The 13,244-nt window shown below is 37.6% G+C and overlaps 1 protein-coding gene across 1 annotated transcript in view; it reads left to right on the top strand.

Moving 5' to 3' along the window:
* The first annotated feature begins 2,513 nt into the window (after nt 1-2,513).
* The window catches only part of cabp7b (calcium binding protein 7b), a 25,069-nt gene continuing 14,338 nt past the window's right edge, over nt 2,514-13,244 (top strand). The window contains exon 1 of the mRNA XM_037692683.1: nt 2,514-2,622. Coding sequence (XP_037548611.1) covers nt 2,514-2,622 — 109 coding nt within the window. The remainder of the gene's footprint in view (nt 2,623-13,244) is intronic.

The raw sequence follows: 13,244 nt of genomic DNA, 5'->3' as shown, positions 1-13,244 counted from the left end.
TTGGAAGGCAAAGCATCTTAGTGAGCACAGTTTATCAGTTTGTTTATAGATAAGAATGCTTCTGCAGGGCTTCTTTCCTTCTTACAGCGCTAAGTGCAATTAATTAAAAAGATGATAAAATCAGATGATTGCTGTGATATTTTAGGTCAGTTCAAGGGAAATCCCTTACCCAGTATCAGAAAATTAGGTCTGAGTTGACGTTCTCAGGTCTTTGGTCAATTTATTTGCTCTAGATGTTTCCTTTGAGTTCTTTTTCTCCTCAGTGTTGATGCTTAATTCCAATTAAAATCATTTATATAAAGCATTGTAATTTGTCACTGCACAAATATAGGGAAAAGTCAAATATATATATATTTTGTTTTAAAAAGCAATAGAAGAACATCACATAAATAAACAGCTCACTGGTTGCAAAATTGATTCATAGTTGCTACTATTCACTTCCCAAACACTAAAATGCATATCTGTTTTTTTTATTTAAAGCTCTTTTGTGCTCTTTGACACTGTCTATATCACACTTAGACAAGAACAATTTTGTTAGTTTCGATGTCTTTAAGGAAGTAACTAAGTATTAAAGCACTTTTAGTATTCTGCTCAAAAGCGTTGTTCGTACAACCTTGGCTTCAAATTACATGTATTCTACATCAAAATGTGCAGCTCGATCGTTAAGTGTTATGAGTTTTAATGTGCCAAAACATTTAAAGTGGAATTCTAGAAAAAACAATTAATAAAAATCAATGGGATTTTGGTAAAGACACGACGAAACCCATCCCTGTTGGTAGCTCTACAACTCATTCACAGTAAATGGAGTTTAAACAGAGAACTTTGTACTTCACTCATCTGGCTTGGTTGTATTTTATTGTTTTTTTTGTTTGTTTGTTTAACACAATCAGTTTAATTTTTAGGATTTAAGGAGAGTTTTCTCATTGTTCAACTTTGAGTTGTCTAAAATCTTCAAATATTTTGCAAATTCTTCTCACACAGTCAAATTTTTCTACTAAACTAGAGCAAAATGTTGGTGTTTGTCTGTGTTGTTCTCTTAAATATCTCCCCAAAACCCAGAGAGTGCACATCCAAGCTTCCATACACTTCAATTATAATTTTAGCTCAAACTATTCTTTTCAAAACTGGAAGCTTATGCTGTCTAAAAGTCTCATACATAAAACACTGTCTTTATTTAAAAAAAAAAAAAAAAAAAAAAAAACGACACGTGGCAGCTGCTTGTTTTCATCTTCTGTCCGCTTTTAAAGATTGCAGTCAGGGAGTGAGAGATAGGGGCATGTGGTTACCATGGTGACCAAAATGAACTGGCAGGTTTCTTTTCATCTTTACATTTCTAATGCAAGGCTGTCAAAATGTACACGTTTTATGAGCTTAGATTAATAATATATATATTTATTTTAATCACGGAGTTCTGTGCTGCTGCATTGAATAAAATCCGAAATGTTGAGTTTTTGAGATCATTTGGAGCAGAGGGACGTTCAGCCTCGTGATTGGCTACTATTGTTAATTGCCTAATGGCTGAAATGTGCAGTCAGATCGTTTCCCAGCCTGGTAGATGTGGATGTAGGTGTAAATATCAGCAGCGCAGAGGCTGGGAAGCGTCACCTGTTGCGAAGCGCTCATTTATTTATTTATTTATTTATTTATTTTCCTGTCATGTGTTGTGTTGGTTGAACTGTCCGAGCGGGTGGAGTGTGAAGACAGAAAGGCTCTTTCAGGCGGTGACAGCGTGAAGCCGAGGCAGAGGCGGTGTTTGGATCAGACAGGAGGGGACGCGTCGCAGCTCCATCCAGCGCGTCTGGCTCCAACGAGCAGGGGTCACCCAGGATTCCCTTAACGACGCTCTCCAGAGAGAGAGAGAGGGGGGAGCACAGAAAAGGTGTTTGTTTTTTTATATTCAAGCCTGTTTTTATTGGATAGGATCAACGCTTTGCTGCAGCTTCAGAGCAACCTCCGTTGGTTTGCGTTTTTTTTTTTTTTTTTTTTAACCAAAACGCCGAAACGGGGAATAAAAGTGAAGCTGGGAACAAGCTGTTTGACACAACAAGACGCGTTGTAGGAATCAGAGAGCTCAGAGGCAATTCCTCCTTGTTTCCTGCCGTTTTCTGATTTATTTATTTATTTCTTATAGAAGAGCGCAGTGCATTCATTTCTCGGATTCAAATGAATTTAGAGAGAGCCATTCCAGCTCGGATCAACAGGCTTTGAAAGCAAAAGTTTACAGTTTTTTTCTAATCGTATTTTAAAGGCTATGCATTGAGGCCATTTGGTGTCAAACGCACGCCCTGTGCACGCTTTTACTCCTATTTTCCTTTGAATTGCAAAAGATACGCAAAACGCGACGAAAGGCTGAACTTTGCAGGATATTTTTTCCTTCTTCTTCTTCTTCTTAGTCCTTTTTCATCCGCTTGATTAGATCAAGGGCAGCAGCTGAAGAGGTCCGTCCAAAGACAACTCCGGAGAGCGAGGCTATATGAAGATCGACACCCAGTTGTTGGTTTCCCCTCGCAGAGATGCCAGTGCGTGCTGTGACCACCAGGTTCATGTACAAGGGGCTTTGCACTATTCCCGATGTCCTCACCTACCGGACCCCTGTTAGCCTGCCTGAGGACGAGGTGGAAGGTGAGATTCATTTGCTCTTTTTTCATGTTTTTAATGGATTTGATGCTTTTAAACAGGGATTCAACCTGTTTGACAGCAGCCTTCAGCACCACGGACAGCTCCTGGGCGCTTCTTCCCCCCTTATTTCCACACATTTGTGCACGAGCTAGTATTCTACACTTAATATAGATTATTAAATATTCAGTTTCTTTTATTTGGGTAGGTTTTCTCTCATTTCATGCTCAAGTCGTGGTTTTTAGGGATTTATTTGTGTCTTAAATCAATGACAAACTCTCAATAAGTGCTTTGGATGAGTTTAGAGTTTTTATCCTATGTCTGGAAGTTGCATCAGCGCATGTGTGAGTTAATTAATTAAAACTGAGCTTACTGTAAGTTTTTGTTTTTTTTTTGTTTTTTTTTTGGAGCTTGTTACAAGAGTCAAAACCTTAAAAATGAGACGATTTGCTTCAAATTACATGTAGTCAAAAGGAGGATTTGACTGTTAAGTCTTAAAAATTGTAACTTCTGGGAAATGTAAAGTGACTATAGGGAAAAAGTTGGATTTATTGTGAGTTCTTTTACCTTCACGCTATGCTTGGTGTGTTGGAATTTGTTTCAAAATGTGAGTTGAAATGTTGCACCTACAGAGCTGTTTTAAATGTGTTCTGTTGTGGTGCACGTCTGTTAAGAATGGAGCTTTTGTTTTAGGGAAAACAGCCCTCACAAAGAAAAGGCACACTTGGCAGGGATTGGGAACAAAGCCCGACTACAATAAAAAGATTCCTCGATAAGATTTCATATCTCCAAGTCTATTTTCTTCTGTCTGCAGGTTGCCCAGGCCTACATGTTTTGAGCCCCTCGATTGACATTGAAAACCTTTTTATCTGCAGCGCGGATGACACAAAATTTAATTAAACAATTTAATTTAGAAAAAGAACATCTGGTGGGAACATTGCATGTTGAAGAACACTCATGTGTCAGCTTTCTCAGGTAAATGAGAGCGTGTTTAAAATTCAGAATGTTGCAGGGCACTCGGCCATTACTTTATTTCCCCAGAAAAGATTCACTGGGCGCACTCGACTACACTTAACATGGCTTCACTCCCCAGAACAAACAGTGCTCTTCTTTTTGTCACCGCTCTGCAGGCAGATACGAACACTTTGTGTGTAGTTATCAAGGTTAAAGTTTTTACTTTATCCTCCATCAACAAATCTTCAGCCAGTCTGAGGACACAAATCCGTAAACTCCCACCTGCCCTTTGTGCTGCTCCTGCACCACCTTAACACACAATGCAGCAGCACAGACTAAATTAATGTTGTCAGGGTGCAAACACTTGCTGCAGTCCAGTGCTTTGAAAAAAAAAAATGCATGCCTTTTTTTTATATTTTTTAAAATGTGAAAATCAGAGGATAAATATCAATTCATGCACAAAATCTATAATTACTGTGGGGCAGAAGTTCCCTGATTGCTCAGCTCGTGTAATTGCTCTCCTCTAATCATATTTGGGATAATTGCTCTTGCCAACAAAGGTTTATCCATATACTCCCAGTCTAATTTACCAGTTATAATAATCTGAGCTACTCCACTGTATTTAGAAACAAACAATTAAACCTCCAGAATACATCATCAGGAATGCTGGCTACCTTTCCTGACAGATATTTAGGTTAAAGAATTGTGAACCTTTAGGTTAAAACTTGAAACGTTATGATCGTTGATATGCAAAAATCACAAGATGTTACTCGGGATGACTCAGCTTCGACCTCGTCAAATTTTGGCTCCAAATCTGTAGAATAGGCTGAGCCATTTGCTACGTTGGTTAATGTTTATTAGCTGTGGTGCCATCTTGATAGGGACTGAATCCAAAAAAGGTAATAGGTTGTAGAAGCACATCCAATAATTACTTTGAGTTTCATTAAAATCTGTTTGATGGTTCGTGGGGGTTTTTTTTGTTGTTTTTTTTTTGCTAACAGACAAACAGGGTTGACTCCAATGACCTCGCACAACCTGTCAGCACTCAGGATCAGTCTCAACTACTACCACACCAAAGGTTTGCTCAATAGCTGTAAAACGGCCTGAATGAAACCACTTCTGTGTTTTAAAGATCATTTTACTGTGACGACCATTGGCTCTAAAGATTGATCAGCTCCAGTGATTATTTCCTAAATATGTCTGAAATCTCTCGTGTTTCATTTAACACACAAACACACACACATATACAGGTAATCAACCATTGTTGCTTAGAGGCATGTGACAACTTAGACATCATGGGACATCATTATCCTCTCCCTTTTATCATAATGATAAAATATTTTCACCTTAATGGTGATCTTGTGCCTTAAAAATAATTTGTCACATTAATTTTTTGCATCAGGTATTCTCCACCAGCGCAGCTTACTTAAACTACATGCAAGTTTCTAAATGGAAGTGATTAATCTGTGCAGCAACAATGACGTGTGATTTAATCAGCAGGAATTTCTGTCGGTGACATTGTTGCAGGGACGCGCTGAAACACACTGACGAACGCAGGACAAGGACGGGAGGACCTTGCATCCTGAGCAAAGAGACGCGTTGCACAATGATCAGAGCATAAAGCAAAGTGCCCCCGATAAACAAATTAAAGAGATTAATTTCAGCTTCGAGTGAGAATGTAAAACATGAGCCGGGGTTTTCTATTGGACTTAGTGACCCAGCAGTAAGTTTCACACAGAAAGCACCAATTTCATTATTTCTAAATGTTTTTAAAAAAGTCTCAAATTCACCACATATTGAACAAATATCAGCCACTGTCAGGTAGAAAAGATAAAAATAAAAAAAAACTAATGTTTTAAGTAAAAAAAAGAAAATATAACTGGTTCTTGATGTTGGCTATATAGATCATGAGGGTTTCCAGAAAATAAATTCAAAATGGACTTGTTGCCATAATGGCCTAAAGAAATAAAAGTGTTGTAACAGATGGAAGAAAGAGGTCACAAGTTTTATTTTGTCAGTCAGAAGCTGAAAAGTTTGAACATTGTTGCTTTACGCTGTCAGCTTGCTAAAATAATAGGTCAGCTTTTTAAAAAGTGGATCTGAGGTTCGTAGTAATCAGTATCTTACCTGCAGTTGAAATTACTCAGATTGTTTCAGTTTTGAACAGTGGGGCCAAACTGGTTTTCTAACGGCTTCTGTCTTAAAGTGTCTGTGACTAAGTTTTTGTAATCAATATAAATGTATTTTTGGAAAGAGAGCATCACCTATTGCAAAAAGGCCACACACCGCTGTGATGAAAAGTTGTTGGGATATTTGCAATAACAGGAAGTGACGACAAAGTGGAACGCCTGCATGTAAACACAGCATTGCCACGATTACTGCAGACAGTAGAAAATAATCTGAGGTTTGTTTAGATTATTTTGAGTCACTACCAGAGAGATGAAGAAGTCAGAATCCAAATAAACAAAGATCAGGGAGTTCTTTTTTTAAAGATAATGTTAATGCTTTTAATTTCCTGCCTTTGAAAGCAGAAGTTAATTTCCTTTTAAGATAAATATGACAGCAGTGTTGGGTTTCTCCTTTAACAACTTAAAAATAAAAAATTGACATGATCCACCTTAAGGCTGTAGATATAAAACAAACGGTCGCTTTTCCATTTAAATACATGAAGCTCATTTACCTTCTCGAAACTTAAAATTGATTCTGGAGTGTCAAACCTCACCTGATGACCTATTTTTCCATGACGTGTAGGACGTTACTGAAAGCTGCACAAGTTGTGCAATGTGAAATAATTGGAGGCATGACAGAATTAAACCATGCATGCTTTATTGACTAATTTAAATTAATTTATAAAACACATTTTAGTTTTAGTCATAAAAAAGTTTACATGTATAACTTCTAAGCCCTCTGCTATAGTCAATCAGACATTTTAATAAAACCACAACCATATGTTTTATAACTTGGCTCATGGTTTAAAGATTTGGTGTTAAAAAAAAATTAAAACTAAAGACAAATGGCATCAAGGAGGATTACAAACTCCTGTAATGAACTTGTATGGAGGCAGATGAAGTGCTCACAGCTCTTAATGGATCTACATTTTCCAGGGAATGTTTTCGGAGCAGATGGTTACCTGGGTGGTCCGGGTCAACAGCGAGGCTTCGTGTCCTTTTCTCCGCCCTTGTGCACTTATCACAAACTCTGATATGTATTCAAACCATTGTTCGCTGCATCATTCTGTTCTCCTTTCATCTAAAACCTGGTTGGTTTAGTTTGTAAATGAGCAGATTATTTAAATCTGTTGCAGTGAATCCTCTGAATAAATACATTAATTTAAAATAGCCTTTTATGTCAATCGAATAATAATTTTTATACATATTGTGTCGCATTTATTTGTGGATTTCTCCTTCGCAGCGGTGTGAACTCTGGTCGAAACGAACAGTATCCGGTGCCAAGTGTCTCCCCATTTAATGAGCCCTGCATTAAAAACTAGGTCTGGAGCCAAGTTCGGCCGTAATGCATGACCAGCTGGGATGCAGTGACTGAATATTACGACGACGCTCCAACATCTAGTGAAATCTCCTTTGCACTGAATAATGCACTCTAAAATGTGTAGTTTTGAAAAATGGTGATATGCTTTATTAGCTGTGGGCTTTTCCACACAGCCTGTACATAAATCTTACTGAAGGCTGCAAGATACTTCACAAGACACTTGTTCTCGATGTGTTTTGAGATGGTCCTTTGCACATGGACATTTATCCTCAATGAGAAACTTTAGTGGGAACTCCCTTCCACAGAAACACCACAACGTTGGCATGGTTGGCAGAGTGGATGTTTATTTTCAGATGATGTAAGAGAAGGAAAATCTGTTTTTTCTGTTAATTGAGGAGAAGCACCATGTTGCTAATTTGTCACAAACAGACCGCCACCATTTCCAACGAATGATGTGAGAAAGTGTCTCCAGGCTGGTTGACCAAAACACCGTCCCTCCTGGACAGCACAGCCACAGAGAGTGTCTCTATGGACAATCTATTTCTACAGAATATTTGTCCATCTTTAAGACTCTTGTTTATCTTTGAAAGGTAACGGTTGTAAAGACGGTTATCTTTTCTAAAAGTCTCAGCAGAGAGATGTACTCCAGACACTTTTCTGCACAAAAACATCCACAAAGTTCTGATCAATTACACATTACTCGGCACCAGTGGTTAATTTGAGCCGGATCCTGCCGGAACAAGATCCGGGAACTCTCTCATTTTCACCACGTGCGTTCCGGCAACTGTTTGCTTGGATCCGGCAACTCAAATGTCCGCCCCTAAAAGTCCAAAGTCATCACGCATTCTTATTTTAATTATATATTAAAGACACAATGAGAGGAGAGGTTGCCCAGTCTGTGGAGCGGATGCTCCAGTCGCAATACGCGCACCAGCTCATGCACATGCGCCTGCCCAGCAGAGATGCAGATCACATGTCCCGTGGGGATGAAGTGTCTTCATCCACCTTCAGCTGTGCGTCCTGCAGGCAGTGCACGTTACACAGGAGCGTCTCCAGACAGCTCTGCAGGATGCGCACACAACTGCCGATGTGTCAGAACTCCTGCATACACGGTGCCTAACATTTCAGAGATAAATAAAAAAGCTTACAGTAAAAAAAAAATAATAATTTTGAGTGACATTTTTGAGTATTCACCAAAGCCCATGCTCAGTAATCCAGGGATACAATTCAACATTTTTCAGTCAGGTCATCTGGACAGTTTTCTTTTTTGTGCTGAAACGTTTCGCCTTCGATCCAGAAGGCTTCATCACTCAAGGAAACACACAACAAAACTGATTCTTTCCCCAAAAGCTTACTCCAAAGTGGAACAAACCAGTTATGTTGGTGCCAAGATGGTCCTCCGTAGGAGGCGTGCCAAAGAGACCATCTTAGCACCAACATAACTGGTTTGTTCCACTTTGGAGTAAGCTGTTGGGGGAAGAATCAGTTTTGTTGTGTGTTTCCTTGACTGATGAAGCCTTCCAGATCGAAGGCGAAACGTTTCAGCACAAAAAAGAAAATTGTCCAGATGACCTGACTGAAAAATGTTGGTTTGATGAGTTTTATTCACATTACACCACATTTCAAAACAGCAGTAATTTGTCAAAATAACAGCGATCAAAATGTCTAAAAGACTATTATCTAAAATAAATGGATGGCAGTGGTAACTGAGACTGGAGCAGCAGGAGCAACAACTCAGGACTGAAGTCAGCTGAGAAGAGTTTGGGTAGGACAGTGAAGTTGGGGGGCGCGGGGGTAGGACACGACAGAATCAGAGCTGCTCTATTCAAACAGTCTTGTTGTTGCTCTCTAAAATGGTCATTTCAATTCAATCTTTATTTATACAAGTTAGTCTCATTGAGCCTCGAGGACTCATTTACAAGAGAGACCTGTTTTTAATCAGTTTAATCAAATGTTTAACAACCGCTTAAAATATAGCAAAATGCAGGAAATGGCATCTCTTATTCCACATTTTCTGGGAGAGGAACCCCCAGAAAAACAAGAAAAAAAAGTTCAGCCAAGTCGTTGTGCACAGAACAGGTTCTTGGAGGATGCGCAAGAACAAAAAGGACAATTTTTGTTACGCAACCATATCAGTGGGAAAAAGTTTGTCACTTCTCAGAGTATAAATCCACCTTTAGGCTTCCATTTACTACAATTCTATTAAAAATGTGCAATATTAGCCCAGCATTCCTTGAAGGAGTGCTAAAAACATATTGGATACATGTTGAGGATCAGCCTCAGCTACTACCACACCAAATTTTATGCCAGTGTCTGTAAAACTGAGTTATAGTCAGTGTTTTTTTGTTTTTTGTTTTTATGGCAGAAGAAGCCATCTTAAATCAGATTGACTCCAAAAGCTAATCAGTTGTAGATGTTCCTCCAATAATCAATGTTTCATTATAATCCATCCAGTGGTTCATGAGGTATTTTGCTAACAAGACAGAAACACTAACACTTTCAGTGAGGAGCAATAACATTTTCCTGCACCTTTGCCCTCTGGCAGCGGGCGATCAACAGGCAGACCCATCAACTACACATGTGTTGACACTGATAAGCCTCTTGTTCTGCAGCTGAGCAGTTGTGACTTCCCGGCATTCACGCTCTTGGAGGTCTCTGTGAGCTCGTGTCACTCCTCGGTGCATTGCTGACAGAAGACGTGAACAATATTTATAGTTCGCAGCCAGAAGGAGAATCCCCCAGACGTAGAGCGTTGTAGTGAAGTGGAGACCGTCTCCCACTTTGTATGCAAAGCTGCCCTCTTGTGCTGACAAATGCGGCGCCTTCCGCAGTAAAAAACACAAGCAGACAAATGTACTGAATTATTATTGGAATGTGTTTTATTGCATGAGTGCACAGTTACTTTGTTTCCCGATAGTCCTGTTGGTTTTTGCTCGTTTTGTTCCTGAATGCTGTGCAGGTGCCACAACAGACCAGTGGCAGCTTGTTTACATCTTATTATCTGCTCAAATGGGGATTTCTTCGTTTAATTGCAAGATTTCAATTATAAGAAACACGAGTTCTAATTGTTTCGTCACCTGTTCTTTAGCAGCAGATGAATCTCCTCCAACTGCATTTGGAAAACACTGCAGCGAATCTGAACTTTCTTCAACATAAAACCTAATGTCAAATATGTCTTCATTCACCTCACCTGGTTATGTCAACATATTCTCAAAAACAGTGTTTTGCCTTTAACTCTAATCAGCTTCCGTTTTCACTAAAAAGACCCCAAAATATTAAAAACCAGATGACCTTTGAAACAGCTATTGTAAATAGTGCATTTACGGCAAAGATCTAGAGTGAGTGGTTAAAAACTGCTGAAATTTCAATTCAGCTTATTTATACAGCGCCAAGCCACAACAGAAATCGTCTCAGGTCACTGAACAGAAACATTCACATACAAAAAGTAAGAATACTACAAAGTATTTATCTGAGGAGCAGACTGCTTTGAATTTAACTTCATTGCAGACTCATCTTAAAAAAGTGGAAAGGAAAAACTCCCTTGTGAGGAAGAAACCTTTAGCAGAACCAGGATCAGGACAAGTGGCCATCTGCTTCGACCGGTTGGGTTTGAGGAACAGATACACAATGGCAGGTCAAGAATCACGTTAAGAAAGAAATAGTATCAAATGAAAACTAATTTTAATAAATCATTTAAGGAAATGAGGTCAATTTGTCCTCTAGTAGTCTAAACTTAAGACAGCATAACAAACCAACCCTAACCATAGGATTTATCAAAGGAAAGACTTAAGCCCAGTCTTAAAACTGGACAATGTGTCAGCCTCATGGACAGAAACTGGAAGTTGGTTTCACAAGAGAGGAGCCTGATAACTGAAAGATCTGCCTCACATTCTGCTTTTGGAAACTCTAGGGACCACGAGTAAACCTGCAGTTCGAGAGCAAAGTGCTCTTTTAGGAAAATATGGAACAATAAGATCTGTAATATAAGCTGGAGCTAGGTTGTTGAGGGCTTTGTAGGTTTGCCTTAAGATTTTGAATTATATTCTGGATTTGACAGGGAGCCAATAGAGAGAAGCTAAAACTGGAGAGATATGATCTCCTACTAACTCCAGTTAAGGCTCTGACAGCAGCATTTTGGATCAACTGAAGACGTTTTAAAGAAGTTTTTGGACACCCAGATAATAAACCATTATAGTAATAGTCCAGTTTAGACGTGACAAATGCATGAACCAGTTTTTCCTGCATCCTTTTTAGATAAGATGTTTCTAATTTTAGCGATATTACACAGGTGGAAGAAGGAGGTTCCAGTGATTTGAATTCTGGTAAATTTGAAGGATTGACTACAAAAAATTTGTTAATACAAGCAGAACAAAAGCCAGAACAGTTGCATAAAGCTCAAATTAACACAACTGTGTCTAAAGGCGTAATTGCAGGAAAAAAGAAAAGATAAATATAGCAAAATTGTGTCAAATTAGGATTAGCCAAATAGTAGCTCAATACTAAAAATATAAAATCATAACAGCTATGATAAAGCTATAAAATTAACAAAACCATAGTTAAATATAGTACAAAATAACAAGAAAGAGCACAATGGCTAAATGGGGCTTTTTTTTTTTTTTTTTTTGTCATTGAAAACAGCACCTAATGCCAACAAAGTCAATCTCTATAAATAATTTAACCCAAAGGAACATGTGATGTGTGTGAGGTTTCTAATCATGATTTGAAAGAGCAGCAGGTGCTGATTTTAAATACATTTTGACAGCAGGAGCCGTTTTAGCCGCAGGGCTTTGGTCCCACATTCTCTCCCCTCAGTGCATTGTTTGTGCACACGTCAGACCAAAATGGATGAAAACAGAAGGACGAGAATAATATAACTTCAATGAAATCCTTTTTCTTTTCTCTCCTTTAAAAAAATGAATGTTTAAAAGATTTGTTTGTCATCAATTTAACATCAGCCAAGGTGCGTTTAGGTAAAATGGGTTTAAATGCAGTGAAAGCATTTTTATTCAATATATTTTTACTTTTTATTTATTGACAGCTGAGTAAAACTGAAAATTTATTTCCTGTTTGGTTTGTTAAAATACATGAATTTTGCCATCTTCTGACCCTGCTTGAGATGTTTCATGTAGTGAAACTTTAGCTACTCAGAACCTCAGATGGTGCTCCATGTCGGTTTTAGAACAACCTCCTAGACCTTCTACAGTACAAACAATATTTGGTATTAAACAACAGCATTTGTATTACAATCAGACACAGTCATGGGGGTAAAATTTTTTTTAAAAAAATAAAAAAATTTTTTAAAAAAATTAAAAAAAAAAAAAAAAAAAAAAAGAGTCCACCCCGTTTGATTTCTAGGTTTTATTCATCACAATAATATAAATTTTCATTTTGCTACTTTATAAACTTTGAATATTTTTATCCTGTTAACTAATGCTTCAAAAGCTGCTTTTTAAAAAAAAAAAAGAATCCAAATCTGATTTAAGTGGAACAAAAGTTTAAAGCACATATTTTACTTTTAAGCAGGGCCTGTCAATAAAGACACGTGACTACAATTACCTCTGAATGTTAATTTATTTACTATATTTTTAATGTTTAATATACACATTACTTTAATCCTTTTCAATGACTGACACAAAGAATCCTGTTTGATCTTTTCTAATGAAGCAAAATAAAGAGGAAGATACAATTTTAACTTAAATATATTGCATTTCTTGCAAAAATGCAGTGTGAATGTTTACTTCAAAATAACTTGCTGAAAAATAGCTGAAATTAGATTTTTAAAAATGCTGAAATGCATAAATTAGCAGAAGAATGCAATAACTCATAGTTGCTGAATTAGGTTTAGATAAAAAGAAATGAGCCCAAAAATTATAGAAAATAAGTTACAAAAAGCTGAAATTAGCCAAAAAATGGCTGAAAATTAGCTGAAAAGGCAGAAAGAAGCTTAAGCTAGCAGGACACAGAGAGCTGAAATGAGTAAAAAAAAAGAAAGTAGAATTAGCTGAAAAGGCTAAAATTAGCATAAAACTGCTAAATAACTGAAATATCAGAAATAGCTAAAACTAGCATAATAAATCTGAAAGGAGAATGACAAGTTAAAATTAGCAGAAACAGATTAATTAGGCTGAAAGTAGCCTTAATTAACATGAACAACTTAAATTTACAAAAAAATCTGAAAACAGTTG

The sequence above is a fragment of the Nematolebias whitei genome, chromosome 18 (genome assembly GCF_014905685.2).
Source record: "Nematolebias whitei isolate Nwh7 chromosome 18, NemWhi1, whole genome shotgun sequence".
NCBI classification, from domain to species: Eukaryota; Metazoa; Chordata; class Actinopteri; order Cyprinodontiformes; family Rivulidae; genus Nematolebias; species Nematolebias whitei.
Note: the sequence above shows the minus strand (reverse complement) of the source record. Positions and strands in the feature narration are given on the sequence as shown.